The sequence below is a fragment of the Lachnellula hyalina genome (assembly GCF_007821495.1).
Source record: "Lachnellula hyalina strain CBS 185.66 chromosome Unknown contig00041, whole genome shotgun sequence".
Lineage (NCBI taxonomy): Eukaryota > Fungi > Ascomycota > Leotiomycetes > Helotiales > Lachnaceae > Lachnellula > Lachnellula hyalina.
This window is the reverse complement of record NW_022157155.1, coordinates 82,840-109,292: the sequence shown is the minus strand read 5'-3', so window position 1 is coordinate 109,292 and position 26,453 is coordinate 82,840. Positions and strand designations below refer to the sequence as shown.

The window sequence follows — 26,453 nt, the reverse complement described above, 5'->3', positions numbered from 1 at the left end:
CGGTCTCCGCAATCTCAACCCCCAGAAAAGTGTCTCGTAGTAGAAAAGGCACGTGGAGTTCCCCACACATCTTTTCTAGGAGACTACGATGGCTTTCACGTCAACCTTCATAGCTCCTATGTTTTACATATAAGTCAGGGGCATTTCCCATCCACAAACCCTTCTCAGGGTATCAGGTCGAGTTTCATTCAGTTGCCGGTCTATCAAGAACGATTGGGCATAACCGAGGCTGCAGAACATTCAACCTTCTCGTTCAACCCAATAACTTCAATATGGGTGTCTCTGGAGATACAAATGTGGTCGGGGTCGATTTGGCATCCGTAAGTCCTTCCTATCCTCTCTAGGTTGTTGACTCAGTGCTCACCGTCTTTACAGGTGCTTCCCGTAATGACCAAACCGTGGTACAAAACCCCTCATTTGCTGAAGCTCAACCTCATGCTGTTTGGGTGCATGCTCTTCTCGAGCACAATTGGGGTAGGACCTATCCGATCACAATACAAGCTGGAATCATAGCAGCTAACCTCTTGTAGTATGACAACTCAATGATGAATGGTCTTCAGGCTCTGACGCCATGGCAAACATTCATGCATCACCCAAAAGGAGCTTATCTAGGTCTTATCAATGCCACACAAGCAATTGGCGGCTTTGCAGCCTATCCATTCATGTCCATCGTCGCTCAGAGATGGGGTCGAAAATACAGCGTTTACCTTGGCTGCTGCTTCATATTTCTCGGAACCGGTCTACAAACGGGCGCGCGTAGCAGAGAGATGTTTATTGTATCTCGATTATTTGTCGGTATGAGTTCTGCCTTTTTCGGCGCGATACCCATGCTCGTGGGCGAGACGGCCTATCCAACCCATCGTGGTATCGTCACAGCTATTTTCCAAACCCTGTACTATGTTGGTTCGACTCTTTCGGCCTGGGTCACATTCGGTACGCGGAATATGGACAGCAGCTGGGCATGGCGGATACCTTCTCTCCTACAATCCGCGATTCCAATCCTTATCGTCTCCATCGCTATCGCTGCCCCAGAGTCCCCGCGTTTCCTCATTGCCCGGGGTCGAACTGAAGAAGCTCGTGCTATCCTGGTCAAACACCATGCTGGTGGTGATGAGAACTCACCACTCGTAGCGTTTGAAGTTGCAGAGATCGAATCGGCTCTGAGGCTCGAAAAAGAGTTCCACGAGCAGGCAAGCTATATGGACATGCTCCGAACCAAGGGCAATCGACACCGAACTTTCGTTGGATTAACACTCGGAATCTTTGCCCAGTGGAACGGTGTTGGTATTGTCTCCTACTACCTTGTCTCGGTGCTGAAAACTGTTGGAATTGCATCCACCACCAATCAGACACTCATCAATGGCTTCCTTCAAGTGTTCAACCTCATAGCAGCTGTGACAGCTGCGGGACTGGTCGACAAACTGGGTCGGAGATTTTTGTTCATCACCTCCTCCGTCGGTATGCTCATCTGCTATATTATCATTACTGGCTTGGCAGGCAGCTACGCAGAAACCAAACATTCTGGTGTCGGTATTGCTGTGGTGCCTATGCTCTTCGTCTATTATTTCTTCTACGACATAGCTTTCACGCCGCTCATCGCGTCCTACCCCGTTGAAATCTGGCCTTACCAGCTTCGATCTCGCGGTATTGTCCTCACCCACGCAGCAACCTATTTTGCGCTCTTCTTCAATCTGTTCGTCAATCCGATTGCGCTTGCCGCCATTGCCTGGAAATACTACATTGTATATGTTGTCATCCTGGTCTTTATCTGCATCACAGTGTGGTTCACGTATCCTGAGACGAGGGGCTACAGTCTTGAGGAAATTGCGGTTGTTTTTGATGGGGAGGATGCAAAGATTGTGAATCCCGACAAGGTTTTGGAGTCCGTGGATGCCCATATTGCCAATAAAAAGCAAGTAACAGAGATTGAGGGCTAGGTTCATCCAGGCGATGAACTATTCTATTCAACCAAAAATATTACCACGACCTCTTGTTTTGTGAAAAGATTGTTAAGTGTGGTTGTAAAAGTTCTTTTGTGATGGGACTAAAATAATTAATACTGTACTAAAAACCTGTTCATTAATGGCAGCCCAATCTGACTTGCAATCTTAATTTCTCACAAACTGTTAAGTGTCAATATTCCACAAGAGCTTACCTAGTCTCTAGTTGAAGAGTGGTTCACGTGGCTTGTCGAATCCGTAATGCCTTTTCTACAAGGCATTCTTCGACATGGTGACATGCATACTTCGTACATACCCACGATTACAAATATCAATATTTCTAAGTATCGGTGACAATGAAATATGAATCCCTTTAGCCTCGTACATATTTGATGAAACAGAAGTACACGAAGTATTATTGAGTCAAGATATTGCTAGCGTCCACTAGTTCACCGTCATGCACCCTCTGCTTTTGCGGTTCGCGGAGTCCCGGAGTCTCCAAAAAGATGAACTGTGGGGGAGACCGCACCGATGCGGATAATGTGGGGCGGGACCCCTCTTACCATTCTTGGATTTAAGATCATTTCCATCATAAAGATGTTAATTACTCCTCTGGATACAAAAAGTAGCAATTTTGAGCTCTCACTTCTACCCTAATTGCATTTTTCTTCCTGGCTACTAACACAACTTCCTGCACCAGTAATATATTTTGAACATCCGGTATATTAAAAAAAACAAAAGAATCAGGTCATTTGTTGACACCTCACATTCTACAATGGGGTCAATTGAGGTTCCAACCCTGAGATGGGGTATCGTTGGTATGCTTGAGCAGCCCAGGTTTTGGAAATAACACTAACAAAAACCCTTTCAGGATGCGGACTCATCTCGTCCTGGTTTGTGCAAGATCTCATGGTCCCGCGGGCCTCCCCACCAACAAAACACCTGATCCGCGCCATTGGATCGTCCAGCATCGATAAGGGCGCGAACTTCGCCTCGTCTCATTGCCCAGGGGAAAAGCCAGCTGTCTACGCATCTTACGCAGGGGTGTACAGCGATCCCGAGGTAGATGTTGTGTATATTGGGACGCCCCATGTTTTCCATTTACAGAATGCATTGGATGCTATTGCGGCTGGGAAACATGTGTTGTGTGAGAAACCAATGACGATGAACGCGCGGGATACGCAGGTCTTGGTTGAGGCTGCGAGAAAGAAAGGCGTATATCTCATGGAAGGTACGATAACTTTAAAATCCCACCCATCCCATTCTTCTCATACAATACAAATACAATTTTGTAATCAAGCAATGATTGATCTGACATTTTTTTGTTATAGGAGTCTGGACGCGCTTCAATCCGCTTGTGGCTGCTCTGCAAAAGCTGCTCCATGAAGACCAGGTCTTGGGATCTCTAGGCCGTGTCTTCGTCGACTTCGCCTTGGACATGCCCTTCTCGAGCCTCCCCGCCAATGCACGTACAGCGGATCCGGCGCTTGGTGCAGGCGTGCTGCTTGATATTGGAATCTATACCCTCACGTGGGCGACTTTGATTCTAGACTCCCATCCGCAGCACATTGCAGCTGGATCCCCGAGCCCGGAGATGACTAGTAGCATGACGATCAAGAATGGCGTGGACGAGACGAGTACCGTGATTTTGAATTACAAGGATGTGGGATGTCAGGCGATCCTCACTAGCACGAATCGGTTCCAGGGAGCGACGGAGTTCTGCCGTATTGAGGGAGAGAAGGGATCTATTTCTATCGGGGGGAGAGCGGCTAGTAACCCGGCGTTCTTGGTTGTGAGATTGAAGGGCCAGGATGAGAAGAGGATAGACTTTCCGAAAGAAGGGGTGGCGAAGGGGTTTTATTTTGAAGCAGACGCTATAGCTGAGGATTTGAGAAGTGGAAGGAAGGAGAGTCTGGTTATACCTTTGAAAGAGTCGATTAGGATGATGAGTGTTATGGATAGTATTAGAAAGACAAATGGTTTGAGGTATCCGCAAGATGACTGAGTAAGTAGCTAGACAGAATTTTAGATTAGCATTGCTTGAACTAATGTTCCGGGACAACTTCATTTGCTGCTATACATCTTTACTCACAACTCCCTCCAAGCACCAATCCCCTCCGGCAACAAATTTGGTAATTTATCCTCCAACGGCTTCTCCCCTTTCTTCTGCAACTCCTCCGCAACCTGGTCTACCGCCCCCCAAACCCTTAATAGATTCCCACCCACAATCTTCCCCGCATCCCCATCACTAACGCCCTGCTTCAAAAGCTCAGCCACCAAATCCGGGAACTTACTCACATCCTCCAGTCCTTCGGGGGTACTAGGAATACCATCAAAATCACTGCCCAACCCCACGTAATCATACCCAATCTCCTCGCCGATATGCATAATATGTCTCACCACCTGCTTCAACGTCGAGTTCTGGGGATAGAAATCCGGGATTCCAGACGGCGAATCATTCGCAGTACACGAAACGAAATCAGGGCTAAAATTGACCATCACGAGACTCTTCTTCTTTTTTACAAGTTGTAAGATATCATCTGGCACGTTGCGCGGGTGAGGACAAATGGCGTGGGCGGACGAGTGCGAGTAGATAGGCGGCGCGAGACTGCGTCCCAGTCTGGAGAGCCACCTAGAACGTCCCGCATGGTATCCTGGCTTACGTGTGCGAGGTCGACGATCATTCCTATGCGGTTCATCTCATGGATCAGCGCTTTACCAGCCTTGCTTACGCCTCCGTGAAGCGGATTTGATGCTACAGAGTGCCCATTGGCGTCTTCGACAATGGCGGCGTCGGCGTAGATGTTGTGGCAATTGTGGGTGAGTGTTGCGTAGCGAACGCCAAGGGAGTGGTAGTGCCGGAGGTTGGAGATGGAGTTGCCGATTTGGTGCAGGCCTTCTATTGCGAGTGGGGAGATGAGTTGGCCGGCTTCGAAGGCTGAGAGAGCGGTGCTGCTGTTTGGGGGGAGTGAGAAGTGAGCGGGGTAGGCGGCGCGGAGACGAGTGAGAACGTCTATTTGGGAGAGAGTGAAGGCAACGGCTGATAAGAATTAGCAGATAAACAAGGGAGTAAATTGTGTCTCAATGTTAGTAATCCCGTAAATGTCCGAGACATGTGAGAAGGGTAATACCTTCAGCATAGTTCTCATCAGAGAAATCTGACCCATTGCTGGGACATGGAACAAAAGCGCTCCAGAAGGCTCCTCCATTCTTCCCTTCCTTTAAACGTGGTAAATCCACCTGAGCATACATCCCGCCCTCTTCAAAAGGCTTGGTGAAGTTTTCATCGTAGATTTGATTATTATGTAAAAATCTTATTAATATTGCTAGATCATTGTGACCATCTAAAAAGTATTAGATTTGGAGGCATATAAAACATTGGGAAAATGCAGATATACCAATAAGAGGAGTATCAGTCAAGATCTTGTTGACCCGCTGCTCTATGGTTTGAGGTCCGGGCCTTATGTCCCCAAAGATATCTTTGAAGTTCGGAACGCTCCAAAGGCCCAGGGAGAATATGCATAGAAATATGATCATGAAGATAGAATGATTGATGTAGTTTGGTCGGCTAATATAGAGCTCGTCAGCTTTATTGGAAAGCTGGTTGGTAGTCTCTGCGGGTACGTGACCCTCCTTGATGCTTTGAGGGCGAGAGCCATGGATCTCTGGTGCTCGCGTATCTCTTGGTAAGAGGGGATCCTCTTCTGTGTAATAATAACCCATGCTTGGATGAAGATATACTCACTTGCTCGATGGTTAGACGTTGAAAGCTGCCCCTCGTTGATTAGTCAATCATACACCACGTGACTATTTCTATACACCGTAACCACCCCGTATTCTGACACTTGGCGCGCTAGCTATTTACGGTATTTTTAGATTTTGCCTGCCGACAGCGAACGGGGCAGGGCAGGGACGACCGATCGTCGCGCGTCACCTTGCAATTCTGAATTCCTTGCTGGCAAAGAAAGAAAAAACGATCCCTTTATATGTCCAAACTGTGAATGCCTTCATCTTCAAATTTCGCTCCTTTTCTGCGCCTGCAGTCTACGTTAAATACACCCACGCGCGTCCCAGCACCCCTTTTCTCGCATAGTCTATTTTTCTCAGGGGCCCAAATAAGCTGCACGGATCCCAGCTGAAGGAAGGAGAGAAGGAGAGGAAAACAACAAAGACCAGCCAGCAGCTAGTCACTCGTAACGAAGGCCTCTTAATCTACCTGTCTCACGACTTCTGCCAATCACGAGTCTACGACATCATCACTCCTCGAACCTACATACGGACACATATACATGTCAATCATGCCTGGCTTCGCAGATTCCTTCTGGTCGTCTGGCGACTATGCTGGAGGTAAGTTGGCAGAAAATGGGAGAACCTGTAGATATGAGTGCTGATTGATTCACGCAGGACTCGGCGTACTATTTGGCAAGCTACAGCAAGGCGTGGCAGAGAATCAGCAAATCCTGACAATTGCGCGTATGCGAGCTGAGGCAGAAGAGGTCTATGGAATGCGCCTGGGTGAGATTGGACCTGCGACGGACAGAATACCTGGTGGCTTCTCCCGCGACGATGGAGCAAGTGTGCGAAAGGTAGCAACTATTATTGGGGCAAGGTGGGCAAACGCTAACAGTTCATAGGCATATGACGGGGTGCGGACAGAGATGGAAGAGGCCGCCAAGAATCACCGCAAGATTGCACAAGGCATCCGAGACCTCGTTGTGGCACCCTTCACGAGATGGTGCGATGCTCATGAATCACGAATCCAAAATTCCCAAGACGACTTGCAAGCTCGGATAAAGCTACACGACAAGCAGGCAGAGTCGGTCAAGAAGCTACGCAGTCACTACTTTAACAAATGCCGGCTAGTAGAAGATATCGAGGAGGAGAATAAGCTGGCTTTCCAAGACCCTGAGACTAGTCCGAAGGGAAAGATTCCTGAGATCAAAGTTCAGGATAAAGAAGCCGAAGAGGAAGAACCAATCGAAATCGCCGATGTGGTCTACCAACCCGAACAAGTCAAGAAAATCCTGACACATATTCTGCAAACAGTCAAACTTGGAGAGACGAAGGTTCCTATTCTCGGCACATACCAAAATACTTCGTCGGGTGCAGATATCGTGGAATACTTGCAACATTACATGGGTGCAACCAGCGTCAGCCACGCAGAGCGGATTGGACAGGATTTGATTACACATGGATTCCTCAGACAGCCAGGCAGTGTTGGCAATATCTTTGCTAACAGCTCCAAGATGTTCTATCAATGGAAGCCAAAATCATTCCAATTGACTGGGATCCCCGAGAAGAAAGTCGCTTTGGGTCGTACATTCTCAATGGCCTCAAACACGGACAGCATTGATTCTCCTGTTGTGGGTAGCGTCAGCGAGTACCTGGCAGGATGGAATCCGTTGAACAACCAACACCCTAACGAGACCCCCGGCGACCGTCTTCGAAGGGAGGCAGGTGAGGCTGACGAGAGATACAAGGCTGGAGTCCGAAGGTTGGATTTGTACCGATGCCAGTTGGAAGAAGCTATCATCGAACACTTGAAGTACCTCGAGCGCTGTGAGCTTGACAGACTAAAGGCCATGAAGACCATTATCTTGGATTTCTCAGGCACTATCAGCAACGTCATCCCAAGCCTGCAGTCAACCGTGGACAACATGATGCTCTATCAAGAGACCGTTCAGCCAAATGGAGATCTCCGATACCTGCTGGAGAATTACCGCACTGGTGGGTTCGCGCCTAAGGTTGTAGTTTACGAGAACTACTACAACTCCGCCGATGAGCAGACCTTTGGTGTTGATCTTGAAGCACGAGCACGTGCTGACAGAAAGCGCGTTCCTGTTATTATCACCACGATTCTCACATTCCTCGATAACCGCTACCCTGACCTCGAAGGAGATGAGGCTCGTAGAAGCGTCTGGCTTGTTGAAGTCCCACTTGCCCAGACCCACAGGGTACGAGATGCACTCAACACCGGAAAGCCTTTTAATCTTGAAACATTGGAGCCGTATGAAATTCCCATCATTGCAAGCGTTTTGAAATTGTATTTGCTAGAACTTCCAGGTATGTTTGTCCCGTCTCTCTCCCAGTATTAGCTAACCAGGTATAGATTCCCTAGTATCTTCACACGTTTACGAAATTATGAAAACCATTTACTCGACTCCAGCATCCGAGTCTACCGATTCCGCACGGATCTCTGTGATCCAGAATACCCTCAGCCAACTACGTCTTGCTAATATTGCGACACTTGACGCACTAATGACACATTTCACCAGACTCATCGAACTGACATCTGCTGATGAAACCTATGTCGCAGCTCTTGCCAGCGCCTTAGGTCCTTGCATTCTCCGCCCCAAGACGGAAACCTCAATGACCATGGAGGAGAAATACTCCTACCGATTAATTCGCGACCTTTTTGCCCACAAAGTCGCCATCTTCTCCGAACTTAAGCGCGCCTCCTCGCTCACCCACAGCATCAGTGTGGACACCCGACCACGTGCTGTTAGCAGCGATGAGAGCAACAGGAAAGCCAACATGGAAGCCCGTGCTCGTGCCATCGCAGCAGCTGGGCGGAATAGAGCCACAAGCCCCGCCCCATCTCCTCGCGGCCATCGCAGAGATCGCAGCTCTGGTGGACCAGAGACTCGCTTTCCGATCGCTTCACCCACTTCCTCTGACCATCCGAGGAATACCAGAGGTATAACACAAACAGCGGCAGCGAGAATGAGTCTCGAGGTTCCGAGCGAGCAGGGCACACCAACCACAACTGAACCCACTAAAGAAGCAGCAGCTCCTCTGCAAAATGTCACAAACGGCGCTTCAGACACTCCTCACACTAGTGCTACCTATATCCCTGGCATGGATGACGGCTTAGGTGAAATTGGAGTTGAGAAGCGCAACAGTCTGGGCAGAGCAGCGCCTGCTGGTGCGGCTCGGGGTCGTAAGCCCGTAGGTCTTGGGCGCATGAGCGTGGATCAGTCGAAAAGGAACAGTGTAGGGAGTGATGGCGGACGTATGGGCGTTAGTTTGACGGACAAGCCGATGGATGATTGAAGGAGGATGATGGATGAGATGTGTATTTATGTATGATAGAGCCAGGGGTTCTAATGTCGAATACGAATGCGATGCATGATACCCTTTGCGAGATTGATGCTTTCTATCCACAGGAGACGAACAATTTTAAAAGGAATAATATGTGATTTTCACGTACCCTGTTGCTAAGTGGCAATTTTCTCTCTTGATATATGCAATCACTGTTGCTTACTTATTGCAGGGACTAACAAATGCTCTAGTCGTTTCTGTACTTGTTATCAGCTTTTAGTTTCTAGGCTTAAGCCCATGTGATTGTATACGGGAGGTACGTCTGTACGAAGTGGAGTTGCCTCTTATGGTGCATACCCCCTAGCCTAACTGCTTTGGGATCGCATGAGCTGCTCAGAATAGGAAACTGGCTTCAAACAGGGAGTTCGACGTAGAGATCGGCAAGTGCCTGAATCTAGCGCCATGTCGATCGTTAATTCCCCGCACAGCCGTAACTCGAGGCTAGTACAAGGATATATCCCATTTCACTCTTTCTCAAATCCATCATTCCTATTCCACTCATTTCCATTTCCCTTTCCATTTAGCAATGCGTTCCTCACTCTTGCCCTTGCTCCTCCCCTTCGCGGCCCTTTCACGCGCTGCGTCGATATCCTGTGGTCCCGTCCAAGGTGACGGCAACATTTGGTACTATACCTCCGATTATAGTTTCGAGGGTGAGCTCGGCATGCTAGAAGCAGGTGGCAACGCCTCACTCCTCGTCGTCTACCCCGACACCAACGTCACGGAAATACACGTAGATATTACTCCCTGCAACTCTACCTACCTCACCGCCTACCCAATTCCCGACAGCGACAATATCACAACCGTATATCCTGTGAAGCTCCCGCTGTCTAACAACTCGACGGCCTGTCTAGCACTAGAGAGCACAGACGCCGCGAATGCCTTTATCACTATACAGCCGTGTGTGGATGACGATGATGAGACGCAGAAGGCTCAGTTTTGGACCTGGGGCGATGATAATAGATTTACTCCAACGTGGCAAGCTGTCCCAGCGGATCGGTGGAATTTGCAGTTTAATGAGGTGGATGAGAAGCAGGTGATTGCGAATCCGGCTGAGTGCTTTGAGGGGCAGAGTTGTCAGGATAGTGGGGATGAGTGGGGGATTCTTGTTTCGAATGGGGCACCGGACCGTCATTGAGTACTATTGCGACGATTGAGATCAACAGGTTCACACAGGAGAAATGACTTGCTATTTATAATTTGCGAGTGGGAACGCGAAGAAATGTTCTCAAAAACCCGGTATTATCTTCGCTTGTCCAAAAGACAGGTGTTTGGGAGTTTTTCTGCTTAGAGAAAGAGGAACAGTCCGGTCCGTGTCCAGGGAACAGTTTTCTTGGAATTTTGTTTGAATTTTAATGGTCTTGACGTATTTCTCTTTTCGCTAGCTCTTAGAATATTGATAGTGCCAGTCTTAATTTCTATAGAGTTGAGATAATCCAATGACTGTATTAATTCCACTTTCTTTGCGATATTCGCGACGGGGTTTTTATTTATCTACATAACTCTTATGCCGAAATACTTGAACACGACACTTTGCTCCTTTCCGCCAACTTCAAATCTTACAGTCGTCTTTGACTCGTACCTCAGGCTCATTGCAAAGGACTCAAAGCTGCGTGAGAGGCCCTTGTCCAAAACCAAATCACCCATTTCTTTTCCCAAATCCAATATCTCTCCTTCTGCCAATACCCGTCCCATCATATTTGCTGTGAATCTTCGAGTTGCGACGGGAGTAAAACGAGGTACTAGGCCGCTGACAAGGTCAGATGCTATAGACTTGTGGCTGGATTCCGGGGTGTCTCGTATTCGAACCCAAATTGTCGACTGGACGCGGTGCTCTATGCTCAGAAGCCGAATCTGTGGCATTGGATTGGTGAACCCGCGCTCAACTCCACCAGACTGTTCCAAGAAGATTGTCTGCGGCTCGCCAATTCTGATATCTACAGGTACATGAAGTCGTAGTGTGGCGTACTCTCTGACATTGATGTTTGCCAGAGACCTTCTGAAGAAGCTCAAGAGTGAGAACTGCGTACAAGAGCTCCTGGTTCCGTTCTCCGGTTGTGGCATGGTGATTTGCACGACTTTTTCGATGACTTGAGCTGGATAATTGATTGTTGGGGTGCTTCTGCGGAGATAAATTGGCACACTTTGTTCGGTTACTTGTCCCCGCCAAAAGGAAGAAGCAGAGGCAGCGTATTCTACTTTGGCTAGGACTGCATATCTGACGAAATCAGAGCCAGTAGTATTGGGAGCTCTCCAAGTCGGTGGTAATAGATGTAATGGGGAATCCCAGCTTTTCGAGCTCGGATATTTGCTCTGGTTGAGTGAGTATTGCGGGATAATGAATTTGAAATCCCATATGCGTTGCTCCTGGTTTTGCAGAGAGTAACCCCCCTCCCCAAGAATTTTTTTGAGGCTGCACAGTTTTCCATAGTCCGTGCCAGGGTGCAAGGCGCTGGATGAATGACTTATCCCTCGAAATTCAACGCATATGACAACGCTATGGTCGTTTCGAAAAGGTCCAGTCAGATGGACAACTCCGGTTAGTATATCGCCGGCGTAATAAACTTTCCCATGGCTGTGGCCATCCAGTCTTATTCCAAAAGAAGACATCGCGATGATAGAAGCTGGAGTTTTTAGCCTCAAGAAGTCAAGTTTTGTTAGTTGTGCGTTTTTATTATATCCAAATTTTAATCACATCCTGTCAAAAAAAGAGAAAAATTGCTAGACACTGTATTAGTGTGGCTTTTGACATTTTTTAAAATGTTTCTGACGTGGGATTTTGAATTTAGTGCCCCGAAAAAGGTGACTGAGTAACAGCGGATGGTTTTAGGACCCAAGAATCAAAACCATTCGGTGATTATAACAGGTATAGCTTTAAACTTAGATTACCGTGGTATAGTTTTGAGAATAATAAACATATGTAGTAAAAAGTAAGTACAGAGAAGCCACCTAGTAAAAATCCAAGGGAATATAATCATATCTTAGACCAGACAATTTGACTTGCAGACATTTTTTCTAAAATCAAAGCAATCTGTGTTGTTGATGCTTTACAACCAGACCGCTTCTTTTGCTTCAATTGTTCACAGTCAGGAAAATCAAGTACCAGAAAAGAATGCGAGAAGAGAGAACATAAAAGGTAGGACCTGGCAGGCAACAAAGGGGGTTGCTTACATAATGTTACCAAGACTGTTCGATCATGTGATCTTCCAGTTGTTCGCTATCAGATGTTCATTTGTGGATGACGTCCAAACATCTGATCATCAAATCATTCCTTATGCGTCGCCTGCGTTCTCTAAAACTACTGGTATCTCGCATCAATGTGAGCCACGCGCGAAGATTCCATCTCAGTATGGTATCTCATTTACGGCAACGAGCAGTTGTATCTTCGTTCATTTGCACCCCTCCAGAATCCCCATCGGGATTCACATTCGCTCTCTTCAAGCGCAGCCAACAAGTTTCTACATATCCGTAAGTCATTCCAATACTATTCTGTCCTATACTTCCCATTGCAAAGTCGAGAAGTACTGACAAGTCACCTGACACCAGTGGCAAATGGGCCGTCTGCTCAGGCTCAATTGACCCCACGGACCCCAGTCCAGAAGATGCAGCAAAACGAGAAATCCTAGAAGAGACCACTTTGTCAGATGCCGACATCTTCCTTCTTAGGAAAGGGAAACCATTCAACCTGGTCGACGAAGCGCTCAAGACAGAATGGACCATCCACCCCTTTGCTTGGCAGTTGAAAGATGGTGCCAAACCCATCAAGTTCGACTGGGAGCACACGGAATACCATTTCATCAAGCCAGAAGAGTTAGACTCTATGGACCATGTTCCGCAGTTGGAGATAGGGCTGTCAAGAATTTTGGTCAGCCCGGAGACTGAGAAGGATCTGGCCGTCTTGCACTATGATCATGAGAGTGGAGCTAAAGCTCTCGCATTAAAAGCACTCGAGCTCCTATTGAAGGCTGTGCAAAGCGGGGATCTTGCCAGCCCAAGTACATGCGAAGAATTCTGGAAAGAGCTGAGATGGCGAGCTTGGCACCTGGCGAAGAATGGGCGGCCGGGTATGGGTGCTGCTATCGAGGCGGTTTTGTTCAGGACTCTGGAAAATATTAGACAAATGTATCTTACCTCGCCTGATGCTGTTTATGGCGTCCTATTGCCACTTTTTAGAAGTGGTACGGAGGCGGCCATCAAGGCTACCATTGAGGCAAAGAAACAGACTCTCGAAGGTCTCGCTGTTCAGTTCGCCGAACTCGTGGAGAGCCGACATGACAATGAAGCGGTTACTAAAATAGTAACCTTATCTTCATCTGGGACCATCACTCAAAGTCTAGCTACCATGGTCGAGAGGCTAGCCTTGCAGAATCTATCTGTCAAGCTCTCTGTCCTCGAATCACGTCCCAAGTTCGAGGGTGTCGCCTTTGTCAACACTTTTTTGAAGACATTTGAGGAGCAAACAGGAGCAAACACCAACCTCGAGGTCGAGATAGTTTCAGACGCGAGCGTTTCCACTGTTGTCGCTGACGCGGATTACCTCATCTTCGGCGGAGACAAGGTCATTCCAAACGGGGATGTGAGCAATAAAATTGGAAGTCTTTCCGCCGCGATAGTAGCCAAAACCTTGAATCCGAAGTGCAGTGTTGTCGCCTTGTTCGAGACCGACAAGATCACGGGGTCTGGTTTTGACGCTGGACATTTGAAGGTCGAGTACAATGATGAAGCCGAGGTGATGGATGCATGGCCTACCTCAGCCATCGTTGCACTCGAGAAGAACCAGAAGCTGGGATACCACGTGAAGGTGAAGAATGCATACTTTGAATGGGTGCCCGCGAAATACATCGACCACTATATTTCCGAGCAGGGTCTTCTAAGTAGGGAGAATATCGAGCAGTTGGGCACTGAAAGTGAAGAGCTTGAGAGAAGAATCTTTGGAGATTTGTGATCAAAAGACGCTGAGCGTCATTACCTTACATTTACTGTTAAAGGGACGGCAAAGAACGCACAGATTGAAATAGAGGTTAATCAGTTATTTTAGGACCAAAAACCCATGCGCCTCATCAAATTCATACATCCATAAGTCATGCAAGATCCAACGCCCAAAACGCCGATCTAAATCTGGGTATAACACGCACCATTTAATGCTCTCGAATTCTAGCACAAAGTCAATCCCAAAACGTGGCACCATTTCCAATTCCATCTCGTAGCCTCTTCGATTGCATCCACGTTCAACATTCCAACGCCTAAGCTCTCAAGCTGTTCCCAGACAGTCATACGCTTTTCCACAGGCCACGCAGGAAGATCCCAATACCTAGATACCAGCCCTAGACTACTAGCTTTCTCGATCTGAGATTTAACAGTCGCCACCTGAGTCTTTGAAAGCCCACCGCGGGCAATTTTCCGCTTCCCAGAGAACACCTTGTTTATGGAAACACTGGAATAATAGGAATTCGAGGTGTTGTACAGATTTGATGACAAATTATCTAGCGGCGCATCGAAAAAGACAGAGCGGTAAGAGGAATTTCCGTAGCTGGAGTTCAGGACTGCTGCAAAAGGCGTATTTCCTGTCCCCACATGTGTGATTGGGCCAGGTACAATCGCCGTCCCGTTCCAGTACGTGAGCCACCCTTTCTGACGCAAAGGTTCGAGCTGTTTTTGCACAGCAGCCAAAGTTGCGAAACCTTCGGTTTTTAGGTCTGTCATAAGAACGATCCCTTGGGTGTTGTTAACGTCCCAGACGCCATTGATGGTAGAATCTGGAGCAACACCATTGGCAGCGTTCTGATTCGTCAAGATGGAAGTTAACGGATCGAGGTATAGAGAACGAAAAGTTCGACTATTGCGCAAGTCGACGACCCTGTGTCCAACATAGAGCTCACCATTGATGAGATGGCAGTCGGCTTCTACGCCCGTGATGCCCAAAGCAAGTGCATCGAAAAGAGGAACCCGGCGCCAGTAGTCATTATGGGAGTGGATGGCTTTGGGTTGAACATCTCGGCTGAATTGTGGAAGCCATGATGGGGGCGCCGGTGTGACGGTTCCTGGCTCTACCCAAGAAGTGACAATCTCGGTCAGCCCGTTGGTCGGAGGTGCTGGTGGACTGATGCGCCGGACTAGGGCGAGGAGGAGAGCGTGGTAGATACTATTGAGATAAGAGCCATGCCGATAAAAGTTGGGAGTTGATGTACTACTTACACGTATCCGATTACAGCAAGACACAGTGTAACTGTCAGAAGATACAATGTTCTTCTGACAAGCTTTGGCCATGGTGATGCTTCGGATTTATCACTACGTTGGAACGACTTCCGCAGTACTGAGCCAAAGCGGCTTACCCGAGTCTTGCACTTTTGGGATCTGGGAACGCCTTCTTCTATATCAACTACCGTGACCTGTGGCTCAATCTTCTTTTCTGAGACTGTGTTCTCCATGTTGTCTAGAACTGTTTCGGTCGAAGAGTGAAGAAATGGGGTGTTATTCGGGAGTCTGGTAGGAGAGGTGTGACTGTCCAGCTGGACTCACTGTTGTCACCGTGGCACAGGGAACAATATCAAGGTCATCGGATTGAACGGTTTCACTCAAGTAATCAGTCATGATCAATAGAGGGGAAACACCGACTATATAAACGGGATCGGATCGGGGATCCCATTTTTTCCAGACTACCTCTACCCACGGAAGTCCTCGACATGGTGACATCCCCCCCTCATGGGTCTGGCCTGGTATGGGCTAGAGCGGTGTCGTGATTTGTGGCGCCTATTATTGCTCTGTGCTACTAGATCAAGGGCCTAGTCCGGGCACGACCGACAGCGACTAATTGAGCCACGTTAAAGGATTTTTCTATTATGTGCGCAACGCGCCGACGCCTCGGTAAATCAATCGCGCGAGGACGGATCTACGCGGAGAAATCTAGGAGAAATACCTTAATCTATGAATGGATAAGGAGAGCACTGTACTGCATCAATGAGAGTGGTGTTTTGTTGGTTCTACTGTAATTCCAAGATTCGTTGGGTCGATCATAGGTGGGGTAAATAGTAAGTTGGGGTTGGGGTCTCTTTTCGGATCTCACCCGAGGAGTTCTCCCTTGCACTTACCCTTAGGCTTGGTAAAGCTTAAATCCCGTCGCATCCTAAAGGAAGTTCCTTTAAGGAACACATGACACGACGAACAGCCTAATGAAGCTTCGCATCTTACTGCGCTTCTTTACCCCTCATTATTATGAGGCGGAAGAAACGGACTTGCATCTGCTGGGACACGCGAATTATCCACTACTTGACAAATCGAGCGCGAACCATTCTTTTGTCTTTTTGCCGACATCGCAACGGCTCACAAATCACGATAGATACTCCTAATATCTCGACATATGGAAAGATCGAGCAACGAGCACTAGAGACCCCACTCCTGAGAATCTGGGTCTTCACCGTCAATAACTCGTGAAGCCTAGATCTTGCCTGTTTGCCTCGCTTATCTCACGATGAACGAGATATGCCTGCCGAGTCTCCAAATCTTTCGGCTTCATTAGGGCAAGTTGCCGAAGCAATATCCCATATCTCGGATATCAGCGCTATTGGACAGTGTTTATTGACCTCTTGGCACTCTTCATGTTTGTACGGAGTATCGTTTATCCCTCCTCAATTTCAAGTGTCGAAACCTTAACGTCGTGTTGTTCAGTCATATTAATTCAACTTGGTTTGTTCGAAGTTTCTCTTCATACCTACTCAAAATGACAGCTAATTATTTGGCAACATAACTCCTTCATATTACAATATTTACTTCGTTGATCTCGGCGGTAATGACTTCAAGTGAAAATTGAACCGCAGGCCTCGAAGCCCAAAGTCAGAAAGGTTTATCATGATTATACATCTACTCCGTATATGCCTATTAAAGAATTTGAATGTTTAATGATATAAGCAGACCTTCAACGCCCGAAAGACATTCATGACCCACCCCTCTTCCAGCCCTGCTCTCCCAAGCGCCAGAGACAATGTAAGCCCCAATTAGTATCCCATCTCTTCGCCACTCACTTTATCTTTCCGAAAGCTTCCAGGCCAGCAAACATACTCAGCGACTCCTCAGCCTATCTCAGCCTATCTAGTAATAGTGATAAATTTCCCGACCAGTCTATTCCCCTTGCCACCATGATGATTCGTCCACGCCAAAATGTCCCCTGCCCACAACCTACCAAACCAACTTTTCTTCTCGAATGTATTTTAATCTAAGATAGCCACCTAGCTAACTCTATGTCCGCTTCTTAGTTCACACAGGCACCCACCTCTAACCTTTCTGTTGGAATCTTGCAAAAACATTCAATTCAGCGTGGCAGTGGCGAAGAGTTGCTATGTCATCTCGTTCTTAGGCGTATTTGCAGTATGACATTTGACGACTTTGTGGCTGGGACATGTTCGCCATGATGTATTTGCCTTTTAGGTTGGGACTCAAAACCCCATCGTTGATGATGTCCCTATCCCCTTTGACTACGCTGGCAAGTTTCACTTTGTCTATGTCAGTTGTTATAAAGTTTATCGTTGGTCTACTCTGTAAAACTTCAACTCTGTCGAACCTCCCTTGGACAACGGCTCCAATTCCCTTACTTGTTCCGAGTGGAATGCTTCCCGGAGGTATAGTGGACGTGCCGGGTTGACGTGGGCTGGAAGGTTGGTGAAGACTGATAGGTGGTATTGAGGAGCACCAATTACCATTTTCTAGTCCCAAAGTATCGAGCTGCATCTATGACTAAAGGGGATTCCGAATTTACAACTTGAGCAATCATTATAAAAGCTAGTATCTAATGAGTCCGTAAAGCTAAGACAGTAGTCATAAAAGGCATATACCGTATTAACTCACCACTAAGCTATTTTTCCACACGGTCTCGCGTAAGGCTATTCGCATCAGGCGATTAGGTGCTTCAGCACTTAGGGAGTATATAAGAAGTCCACCTTTAATGCTAGGGTTCTAAGTCCTTATTTAACTGACTCCTCTTTAGCTGTCTAGACTAATCAGATGTCTCCCCTCAGCAGGTGCATAAGCGAGACTGTAAAAAAATAGCTTGGTGGTGAGTTAATACGGTATATCAATCAACACGTCGATTCATGCCTCTTGGCTTTTATCTATCTTCCAAAGTAGCATTGGATATGGCAATCTCCCAGGGTATCTCGGAAGATGGGAACAGGAGCTGAGACTTATCATTATCTCGATCATTATGGTGCTGATCCTCGGACCTACGACGAGATACCAAAAGAGCTAAGAACATCTGGCGGTATGAATGTGTATCAAAGTCCAAAGATTCCACTCACATTGCAACCTCAACCTCAGAGAAGTGTACCAAGTTAGATATAAAAAAAGCGATTTGAACGGAGATGTCCGCTTCGTGAGCTTACCCGCCACCATAGCGCGCAAATACTCGGCCAAGGATGGATCGACGGGATACTAAGATAGCCGAGCAAGCGTGGGATTTACTATCTCGACTATGTCCTCCTACGACAGCGGCTGGCGACGTCGCTTCTAGATAATAGTGATGATGTTAATTAGAACCTTTAGTCTTTTAGGGCCGCCTCTACAAAAAGAAGTTGCCTCGCGTTGGACAGAAATAGCGGCACCGAGTACTTGAATATGGCGCTAGCCCTGAGTGGGAATTCGTAGCTGCTACCGATCTAGAGGCTAGTAAAATGGTTCTTGGCAGGCCTGTGTTGCTGTGAGGTAATCAGATGGATGTTGATCTTTGAGATTTAGTAACAATCGCAACGTGATATTGAGATTTGTCTCGTTTTGTTCGTGAATCTTAGCGTTGATATTTGACTAAACTGACTACCCATATTCATGAATGTGTTAGATTCACGAATAAACCGGGATAGATTGAAGCAACTGAGCAACCTGGACCCTGATTAACTTCTAATGTGTTCTACGGCCTTCTCACAAAAGGTCTATCACTGAACCCTTGGGCTCTTTATAATGCTTCCCTATCCTGAATACAAAAAGCGGCATTTACACTCATCGACTTTAAAAATGTCCCACTCTACCTGGCGTGTTATGAAGTGTATGTTGCCCTTTTTGCCTCTTCAGCGCACTAATTACATACAAGTCACATTCAAAGTCACATCATAACACCGCGAATCTTTGTGGAGCAGCTTTGTATTCAGGAATATTTATCGGTCATCCCGCTATTTTCCATATAATTTCCACCACGAAACATGTCTTTGCAGTCTTTTCGTTATGCCAGCCATGCTATAATCGATATGCCTCTTGCCTGAATGGGCAGGAGCACTTCCGTATGCCATCAGCGTTTGAGCGTTCAAGCATCACCCTCCTTCTATAGAAAGAGGTATGCCTTCGCCACACGCAGATGATGTGAAAACAAGGAGAAAACAGAGCCCATCGAAAATCAACCCGTAAAGTTCCCCGTTTCATGCCGGTGAACTCCGCGAGAGATTTCCATCCACTTTTGTCTAAGAGCGCGCAAATTTGAAGAAAAAACAGGAAATGCATGAAAGCAAGATCTTCTAAATGTGGGAACCATCCATCCATCAACCCTTTTCGAGCCGTGAAAGATTGTTCGAAATAACATGACCGTCATAATGCGTTCCGTTCAACCCAGGTAATTTTTCTCTTCCCCAATTCCCAGGTAAAAAAGCATTCATCATGCCGGTACGCCGCAAGTTGGCAATCTCATGCTGCCTGATCGCCCTTGATCATCATCTATTTGGGTATCAAGATCGAGATGGAAGGGGGACAGCCAGGAAACAAAAGACAATGCTATCTATTCGTATGCCGTTCGATGGTCGAACCACAACCGTGAAGCCAGCTCCCTCTGTGTAGAGGGCGAGGAGCCGGCTACAGTCGTGATGATGCCACCATAAGAAAATCAGAAGTCGCAAATTGAAAGCAAATTATCGAGAAGTCGCAAGTAATTGAAAGAGGCAGACAAAATGAAGTCGTATCCACAGAAAGCTGTCGATATCCGCTTGACGCCTTTGTCCCAGATCCAGTGTGTTGAGCCGCAATCAAAAGAGTATCGGAGAAGGAACAAAGTGCCAACTAGGTGGAACATTTACCACCAAGATTGACCACCACCACCGGATGGGTTGCCTATTGAAAAGTTAGTACTGAGAGCATAAAGAGAAGACAGAATGAGACGTACCGTAGCTTCCACCACCACCGCCGCCAGAGTATCCACCACCTCCGCCATATGCAGGAGCGCCACCATAAGCAGGTGCAGGGGGGCACCTCCAAAACCGCCACCACCTCCTCCATATGATTGAGGTGGCGGTCCGCCATATCCGCCGCCGAACCCACCGCTGCCAGCTCCAGCTCCACCACCACCGCCGAATTTACGGAAATCACGGTTGGCTCCACCTCCACGGCCTCGGCCTCCAGAGCGACCACCACCTCGGCCACCACCGCCTCCGAATCCAGCGCCCTCGCGAGCAATGTTCTCAAGGAAAGCAGGAACCTCTTGGTTGGCTTCCTTCAATAATTCAAGGAGATCACGTACAACACCTCTATTGCCACGGTTGAAGAATGCAGTAGAGATACCTGTGTTTCCGGCACGACCGGTACGACCGATACGATGAACATAGTCATCAATATCTGTTGGGAGATCGTAGTTGACCACGTGAGTCACCTAGAAAAAAGGTGAGTCAGTAATATTCTCTTCAAAAGTATTTTCGGGAGCCCATAATCACTTACATTGGGTATGTCCAATCCGCCTAGAAGAGTTGAAAGTTGATTAGCAAATGACACAAGTTGAAGCTATTCGGAGTTTCCTTCCGCGGATCAGGAAGGAACCACCATGGCAAGACGTGACGCAGCACTTGCTACGAACATTGTTGGATATTTGGGGAAATGAAGGAAAAAGTGAGTACATCTGATAGTAAAGTTAGTAAATTTCCATCCAATAGTTTCAGTGTCTTAAAGATGGAGGGATTATGGAAAATTTGAAGAAAATGAAAGGTATAATAATAGGTAATGGGGGCGTAATATAAGAAGGCTAAACTTACACGAGCTGCAACAGCGGTGGCCACGAGGATTGGACATCTAGCGTTACGGAACATCTCTAAGGCACGTTCACGCTCACGCTGAGTGCGGTCACCGTGAATGGACGTGGCTGGAAAGTTTTGGTTGATCAAGAAGTCCGACAATGAGTCAGCCATTCGCTTGGTCTCAACGAAGATGAGGGTAAGACCGGCGCCGTGAGTGTGGAGGATATCCAAAAGTACAGAGCGCTTGTCCATATCCTCAACGTATTCAACCTTCTGGGTAATGTTTTCAGAGGTGGAACCAACGCGACCAACAGACAAGAAGACGTAGTCCTTTAAGAAATCTCTGGCCAGCATCTGGATGTCGCGGGGGAAAGTGGCTGAAAACATGAGAGTCTGGCGGTTCTGAACACCAGGCATGTCTTCACCTTCAACAATTCTTCGAATTTGAGGTTCGAAACCCATGTCCAACATACGATCAGCCTCATCGAGAACCAAGTACTTGATGTTGCACAGGGAGATGCGGCCACGCTCAATCAAATCAACAAGACGACCTGGAGTAGCGACGAGAAGATCACATCCACGCTCGATTTGGCGAAGTTGGGACCCGATATCCGCACCTCCGTAAACGACACAAGGGCGGACCCATGATCGGTAAGCGAATTTGCGGGACTCCTCGTAGATCTGGGAGACAAGCTCACGCGTAGGAGCAAGGATCAGGGATGTTGGGTATGCCTTGCGTTGACGTCCGAAGTTGCCGCCGGCTCCAGCTGGGGCAGCAGATGGACCATTGATGAAAGCCTGGGAGAGAATGGGGAACAAGAAACCACCAGTTTTTCCGGAACCAGTCTGGGCACAAGCCATCAAATCTCGGCCACCCATGACAATAGGAATCGAGTATTTCTGGACTGGTGTTGGGACCTTGTAATGGGCAAGCTCGATGTTCCTGAGGAGATGGTCGTCCAGAGGAGGGTTCGTGAACTTTGTGGTAGGCTCGGGGACATTTTGACCTGAAGCCTCGACTGGTATGTCGTCATATTTCTCGAAGTTGATACCGGTCTGTTGCTTGCTTGGGTCGTCGGGCACACCAAAAAGCTCACGCTCAACACGCAAATTAACAGGTCCAGGAATGTGCTTTCCATCAGTCCATCGGCCATCGCCGCCTCCGCGAGGAGCTGAAGAACCACCACCACCACCGGATGACGGGTTTCCGTATCCATTCCGGTTGAACCCACCCTGCGGAACAGAGTCCCATGAAGGACGAGCTGCTGCCGCTGCTGGTGGAGGAGCTTGGCCGGGAATCGGATCGGCACCTGGAGCGCCAGGAGTGAAGTTGGGAGCGTTGGCCCAGTTTCCGGGACGGGGTCCTGCGCCATAGCCGTTTCTATTTGGTCGTAATACGTTAGCATGCCATCAAGTTGAAGAGCTACGATAATCCTGCGAATCTAGAGGACAATAATGAGAATTATTCCACTTACGCAGCTGGCGGGGGAGCCCATGCGCTACCGTTGATGCCTCCGTTCATAGGCGGCGGCCCTTCTGGTGGGGGTCCTTGGCCAGCACCACCCATCTTGCCTCGCATGTGGGGAGGGATGTAGGACTGACGCTCTCCACCGTTGAGATTGAGGCCATTTATGTTCAAGTTGTCAGCCATGTTGGGTAGCTGATTGTAAATTCTCGACAGTGAATTTGCAGTGTCGACGGTGATATTAAGTCCCGGGTTGTGCGACGATCGTATGTGAGGCCGTACTGATTCTCTTGGGAGATCTGCGGGATCTAGTAGAGACTGTAGAAAGGCGACAGGAAATCTATGAACCGAAACGCGATCGAACCGATTATAAGAACAGAGAAGAAGAGTATATCGTTCCGCTCTTTGGTGTAGGTATTTCCGTGTATTGTATCGTAAAAGCAGCAGTACTGAAATCCTCCGAAAAAAACCAACGGCTTTCAAAGGAAAATAAGGACTGAGAGGAGAGGGGGAATGAGGGATGGAGGGTGTTGATGTAGTTGTGGTGTAGAACAGGATGTTCAGGAGATGTGGAAGGAGAAGGAGTAAGAGATCAACTTTTTTCTGGAGGCGACCATGTAGGAAAAAACCTTTCTAAAGTGCGCTAAGCTGCTTTAGGCCCTAGCGACTATTCGGGGGCAATATGTTACCTTAGTAAGCATCCACTCTTCAGCCTTAGGCAAGGTATATATAAATAGTTGCAGACATGATTATCCGGATATCCATTGGATGGGTCTACGGTATTTGATTGATCAGCTGCATGTCAGTTTTTCTTAGTTTAGAGATATAGATATCGAATTTCATTTGCACAAGTCATATTTCTAAATAGAGCCAAACCGGGAACTTTTGTACGGGGTATTAAGTAGTTGAACGACCTGAAATCGCTTGCCTTGTATAAAGGGTTCTAGGCCAAAGAAAAACACAGAGGTCAATGTTCGGTGTAAAGCAAAGCTGTTAACCTTCCATGGATGCATCAACAGCTCCATTTATCCAGCAAATACAGTCAAAACAGTAACAACGCCTCGAACCATAATCGATCCTTGCTCACATGGAGTATAATGCAGCAAGATATGATGCAGTAAGGGCTCAGAGACCCGATTCATAAAAGCAAACCAAGTTCGCCATTCTTGATGCCATGCTATAATACACCCAGGTCATATCTTTCTATCAAAAGCTCATATCTTCCCCTACGGACAAGCAACCTTCGAATCGTCCGCATACTCTACTTCCTTAACTCCATCCTTCGTCACAACCTTAACCAACATGCCCTTAAAATCAATCGGCAATCTCCTCTTCAACTCATCCGTGCACATCCTCAGAATCTTCATTCCTTGCTCATAATCAATATCCGGGTGATGATGCTTATCAAGAATACTCAAGCAGTAATACTGCGCATATCCATGGGCAGCGTATGGTAGTGGGGCGAGCGACGCTAGGTAATCCAGCCAGTACAGCGAAGGCTTGCCGGTAATGGGATCGACGCCACCTAGGAGGAGGTTGACGTTGTAAGGCTTGCGCGAGCGGAGAGAGGACGCGAGTTCGCCGCGGACAAAGTGGGCGATTGCGGATGGGGAGAGATGGATGTCGTTGCGCATGGAATAGAGGGCGGCATTCGCTTGGATGTATTCTGCGAATTGGACTATTCACCAGTATCAGCGTTCAAACTCAAGCAAGCAAGAGGAAAGAGGATATACTTGTATCTCCAGCTTCTCCCGAAAATGCCATCAGGGTATGCTTGTTCAACTCTCTCGTCTTGTCGTCGTGTGCCTTCAAGACAGTGGCTCCTCGCATAGCAGCTTTCGAGGCTGCGATGAGGGTGAAGTCCTTGCCGGTGATACCCAGTAATACCTCCCTACGACCCCATACATATTAGCATTCTTCATCCCCAGCTTGCGCAGCTAACAATACTTACATGATTGCGGTGTTGTTTGTAATTTAGGGTTGAGCTTTGGATGTTGGAGCTCTTAAAGTTCAAGCTCTTGTACTATTCCAACGCGTGGAGTCGCTGCCTCAAATGACCCCTGCTGGTAGTCACGTGTTCGCCATTCACCGCCCGCAAATGCTCTTTTGTGGTTTTGGCAGAACTTTTTAATTTTTTGAAGAATAGAAAAAGTCCCGCTCCCACTTGTATATCTCCACAACACCACAGCCATGTCTTCCTTTTTCACAATTCCCTCTGCTCACAAGAAGAGGAAACGTACAGAGGATTCAGAAATTCCTAAAAAAAGACTCGCATCAAAACCTTCCCGGGTCGAGAAACCCGCACCGCGAAAACCTCAAAGGGACGAATCTATATCTGGCAGCGACGACGATAGCAATGGAGAAGAATTTGGCGGTTTTGACGATGAGGAAGGCTCACAAGGCAGTAGTTTGGGAGGGGATGATGGAGAGGAAGAAACAGCAGCAGAACGTCGTCTGCGTCTTGCTGAACGCTACCTCGATAACGTCCGCCACGAAGTCAATGTCGATTCGCACGGATTTGACGCCGAAGAGATCGATCGAGAGCTAATCGCCGAGCGTTTACAAGAAGATGTGGCCGAGTCCAAGGGCCGCATGTACCGTCATTTGGCATCAGAGTTGGAATTTGGAGGGGCAAGTCATAGTTGGTTCAAGAGCAATGCCGAGAGTATTACGGGAATTGCGAGTTGTGCGCCGTTTGCGTATACAGTGTCCAAGGATTTATGGCTTGTGAAATGGAGGATACAGGACTTGCCTAAAGACCAATGGCTACCGACGAAAGGAAAGAAGAACAAGAAACCACCACCTCCGCCAAAACGACGACCAGAACGAGTTCTCAGTGTTAGAGGAGACAAAAAGAAGAGCAAGGATAATTCGTACCAGGGACACACCGGTATCATCCTCACAGTAGCATGTTCAGAGGACGGCAAATTAGTCGTCACAGGCGGCAAAGACCGCAAACTCATCGTCTGGGACGCCTCTACCCTCAAACCCCTCCGTGTCTTCACCCAACACCGTGACTCCGTCACCGGCCTCGCTTTTCGCCGCGGCACCAACCAGCTTTACTCTAGCTCTAAGGATAGAACTGTAAAAGTATGGAGTCTCGACGAACTCGCATACGTAGAGACGCTCTTCGGTCACCAAGACGAAGTAGTCGATATCGCAGCTCTAGCCCAAGAACGTTGCATCAGTGTCGGAGCACGAGACCGAACAGCGAGGTTATGGAAAGTGGCTGAAGAAACCCAACTCGTGTATCGAGGCGGCGGTGGCTCAAAGTCTAAGGGCAAAGCTATGGAGGGTAGTATGGACCGTGTAGCTATGATCGATGACGAGATGTTCGTCACAGGTGGAGACAATGGGAATATTTGTCTCTGGACAATTCATAAAAAGAAGCCAATACACACGGTTAGTGCGGCGCATGGGGTTGAAGAACAGATGCCGAGTGATGAGGCGAGTGCGGAGGTCGAGGAGGGGAAAAGGGCTGTGCCTGAGCCACAAGTGAGGTGGATTACGTCTTTGAGCACGGTACCGTATTCAGATGTCGTATTGAGTGGGAGTTGGGATGGGTGTTTGAGAGCCTGGAAAATCAGCTCCGACAAAAAGAAACTTGAGTCTATGGGGGTGGTTGGGTCTTTGGATGGTCATGGTGCTTTACACGTCAAAGACACTCCACTTACCAATGGCGACGTCAAGCCTGGTGAGGGATCAATTTCAAAAGGGGTTATGAATGAGATCTCGTTGTTTGAGAGAGGGGATAGAGGGAAAGATGGCTTATGTGTTGTTGTAGCTGTTGGCAAGGAGCATCGTCTGGGCTCCTGGAAAAAGGTCAACGGCAAGAACGGTGCTGTTGTTTTTGAGATACCAAGGATAGAGACATGATCCAGGGCATATATTGTAGAGTAGTATGAAAATACCCCACCACGTGTGAGAATTCCAAATTCTTCTCCAAATATTAGCAATCGAATAAGATTTTCAGTCTGA

At 47.8% G+C, this 26,453-nt stretch overlaps 10 protein-coding genes across 10 annotated transcripts; 5 read left to right on the top strand and 5 right to left on the bottom strand.

Moving 5' to 3' along the window:
• Nucleotides 1-272: 272 nt before the first annotated feature.
• LAC12_3 (Lactose permease) lies at nucleotides 273-1,937 on the top strand (the record flags this gene model as incomplete). The annotated part of the gene is made up of 3 exons (XM_031148074.1): nucleotides 273-320; nucleotides 376-474; nucleotides 531-1,937. 3 exons carry the CDS (start codon nucleotides 273-275, stop codon nucleotides 1,935-1,937), a joined length of 1,554 nt encoding a protein of 517 aa, XP_031006634.1.
• A 778-nt stretch (nucleotides 1,938-2,715) lies between these two features.
• On the top strand, nucleotides 2,716-3,945 carry dhd1 (putative D-xylose 1-dehydrogenase (NADP(+)); the record flags this gene model as incomplete). Its single annotated transcript, XM_031148073.1, has 3 exons — nucleotides 2,716-2,758; nucleotides 2,812-3,171; nucleotides 3,272-3,945. 3 exons carry the CDS (start codon nucleotides 2,716-2,718, stop codon nucleotides 3,943-3,945), a joined length of 1,077 nt encoding a protein of 358 aa, XP_031006595.1.
• An 83-nt stretch (nucleotides 3,946-4,028) lies between these two features.
• tcpJ (Dipeptidase) lies at nucleotides 4,029-4,439 on the bottom strand (the record flags this gene model as incomplete). The annotated part of the gene is made up of 1 exon (XM_031148072.1): nucleotides 4,029-4,439. One exon carries the CDS (start codon nucleotides 4,437-4,439, stop codon nucleotides 4,029-4,031), a length of 411 nt encoding a protein of 136 aa, XP_031006594.1.
• A 20-nt stretch (nucleotides 4,440-4,459) lies between these two features.
• Nucleotides 4,460-5,663, bottom strand: sirJ (Dipeptidase; the record flags this gene model as incomplete). Its single annotated transcript, XM_031148071.1, has 3 exons — nucleotides 4,460-4,980; nucleotides 5,072-5,284; nucleotides 5,339-5,663. 3 exons carry the CDS (start codon nucleotides 5,661-5,663, stop codon nucleotides 4,460-4,462), a joined length of 1,059 nt encoding a protein of 352 aa, XP_031006601.1.
• Nucleotides 5,664-6,229: 566 nt separating this feature from the next.
• Nucleotides 6,230-8,993, top strand: rga8 (Rho-GTPase-activating protein; the record flags this gene model as incomplete). Its single annotated transcript, XM_031148070.1, has 4 exons — nucleotides 6,230-6,287; nucleotides 6,345-6,526; nucleotides 6,575-8,003; nucleotides 8,050-8,993. 4 exons carry the CDS (start codon nucleotides 6,230-6,232, stop codon nucleotides 8,991-8,993), a joined length of 2,613 nt encoding a protein of 870 aa, XP_031006600.1.
• Nucleotides 8,994-12,215: 3,222 nt separating this feature from the next.
• On the top strand, nucleotides 12,216-13,986 carry LHYA1_G003095 (Ribose 1,5-bisphosphate isomerase; the record flags this gene model as incomplete). Its single annotated transcript, XM_031148069.1, has 2 exons — nucleotides 12,216-12,509; nucleotides 12,556-13,986. 2 exons carry the CDS (start codon nucleotides 12,216-12,218, stop codon nucleotides 13,984-13,986), a joined length of 1,725 nt encoding a protein of 574 aa, XP_031006603.1.
• A 209-nt stretch (nucleotides 13,987-14,195) lies between these two features.
• On the bottom strand, nucleotides 14,196-15,469 carry LHYA1_G003094 (Altered inheritance of mitochondria protein 6-like protein; the record flags this gene model as incomplete). Its single annotated transcript, XM_031148068.1, has 2 exons — nucleotides 14,196-15,183; nucleotides 15,237-15,469. The coding sequence occupies 2 exons, from the start codon at nucleotides 15,467-15,469 to the stop codon at nucleotides 14,196-14,198; spliced, it is 1,221 nt and encodes a 406-aa protein (XP_031006602.1).
• Nucleotides 15,470-20,066: 4,597 nt separating this feature from the next.
• ded1_1 (ATP-dependent RNA helicase) lies at nucleotides 20,067-22,661 on the bottom strand (the record flags this gene model as incomplete). The annotated part of the gene is made up of 5 exons (XM_031148067.1): nucleotides 20,067-20,117; nucleotides 20,170-20,652; nucleotides 20,718-20,780; nucleotides 21,029-22,391; nucleotides 22,486-22,661. 5 exons carry the CDS (start codon nucleotides 22,659-22,661, stop codon nucleotides 20,067-20,069), a joined length of 2,136 nt encoding a protein of 711 aa, XP_031006597.1.
• A 1,040-nt stretch (nucleotides 22,662-23,701) lies between these two features.
• pcb-4 (putative proteasome subunit beta type-4) lies at nucleotides 23,702-24,365 on the bottom strand (the record flags this gene model as incomplete). Its single annotated transcript, XM_031148066.1, has 2 exons — nucleotides 23,702-24,153; nucleotides 24,209-24,365. Coding segments are annotated over 2 exons (609 nt in total), but the record flags the coding sequence as incomplete, so codon positions are not given.
• Nucleotides 24,366-24,665: 300 nt separating this feature from the next.
• On the top strand, nucleotides 24,666-26,351 carry LHYA1_G003091 (putative WD repeat-containing protein; the record flags this gene model as incomplete). Its single annotated transcript, XM_031148065.1, has 1 exon — nucleotides 24,666-26,351. The coding sequence occupies one exon, from the start codon at nucleotides 24,666-24,668 to the stop codon at nucleotides 26,349-26,351; it is 1,686 nt and encodes a 561-aa protein (XP_031006599.1).
• Nucleotides 26,352-26,453: the final 102 nt, after the last annotated feature.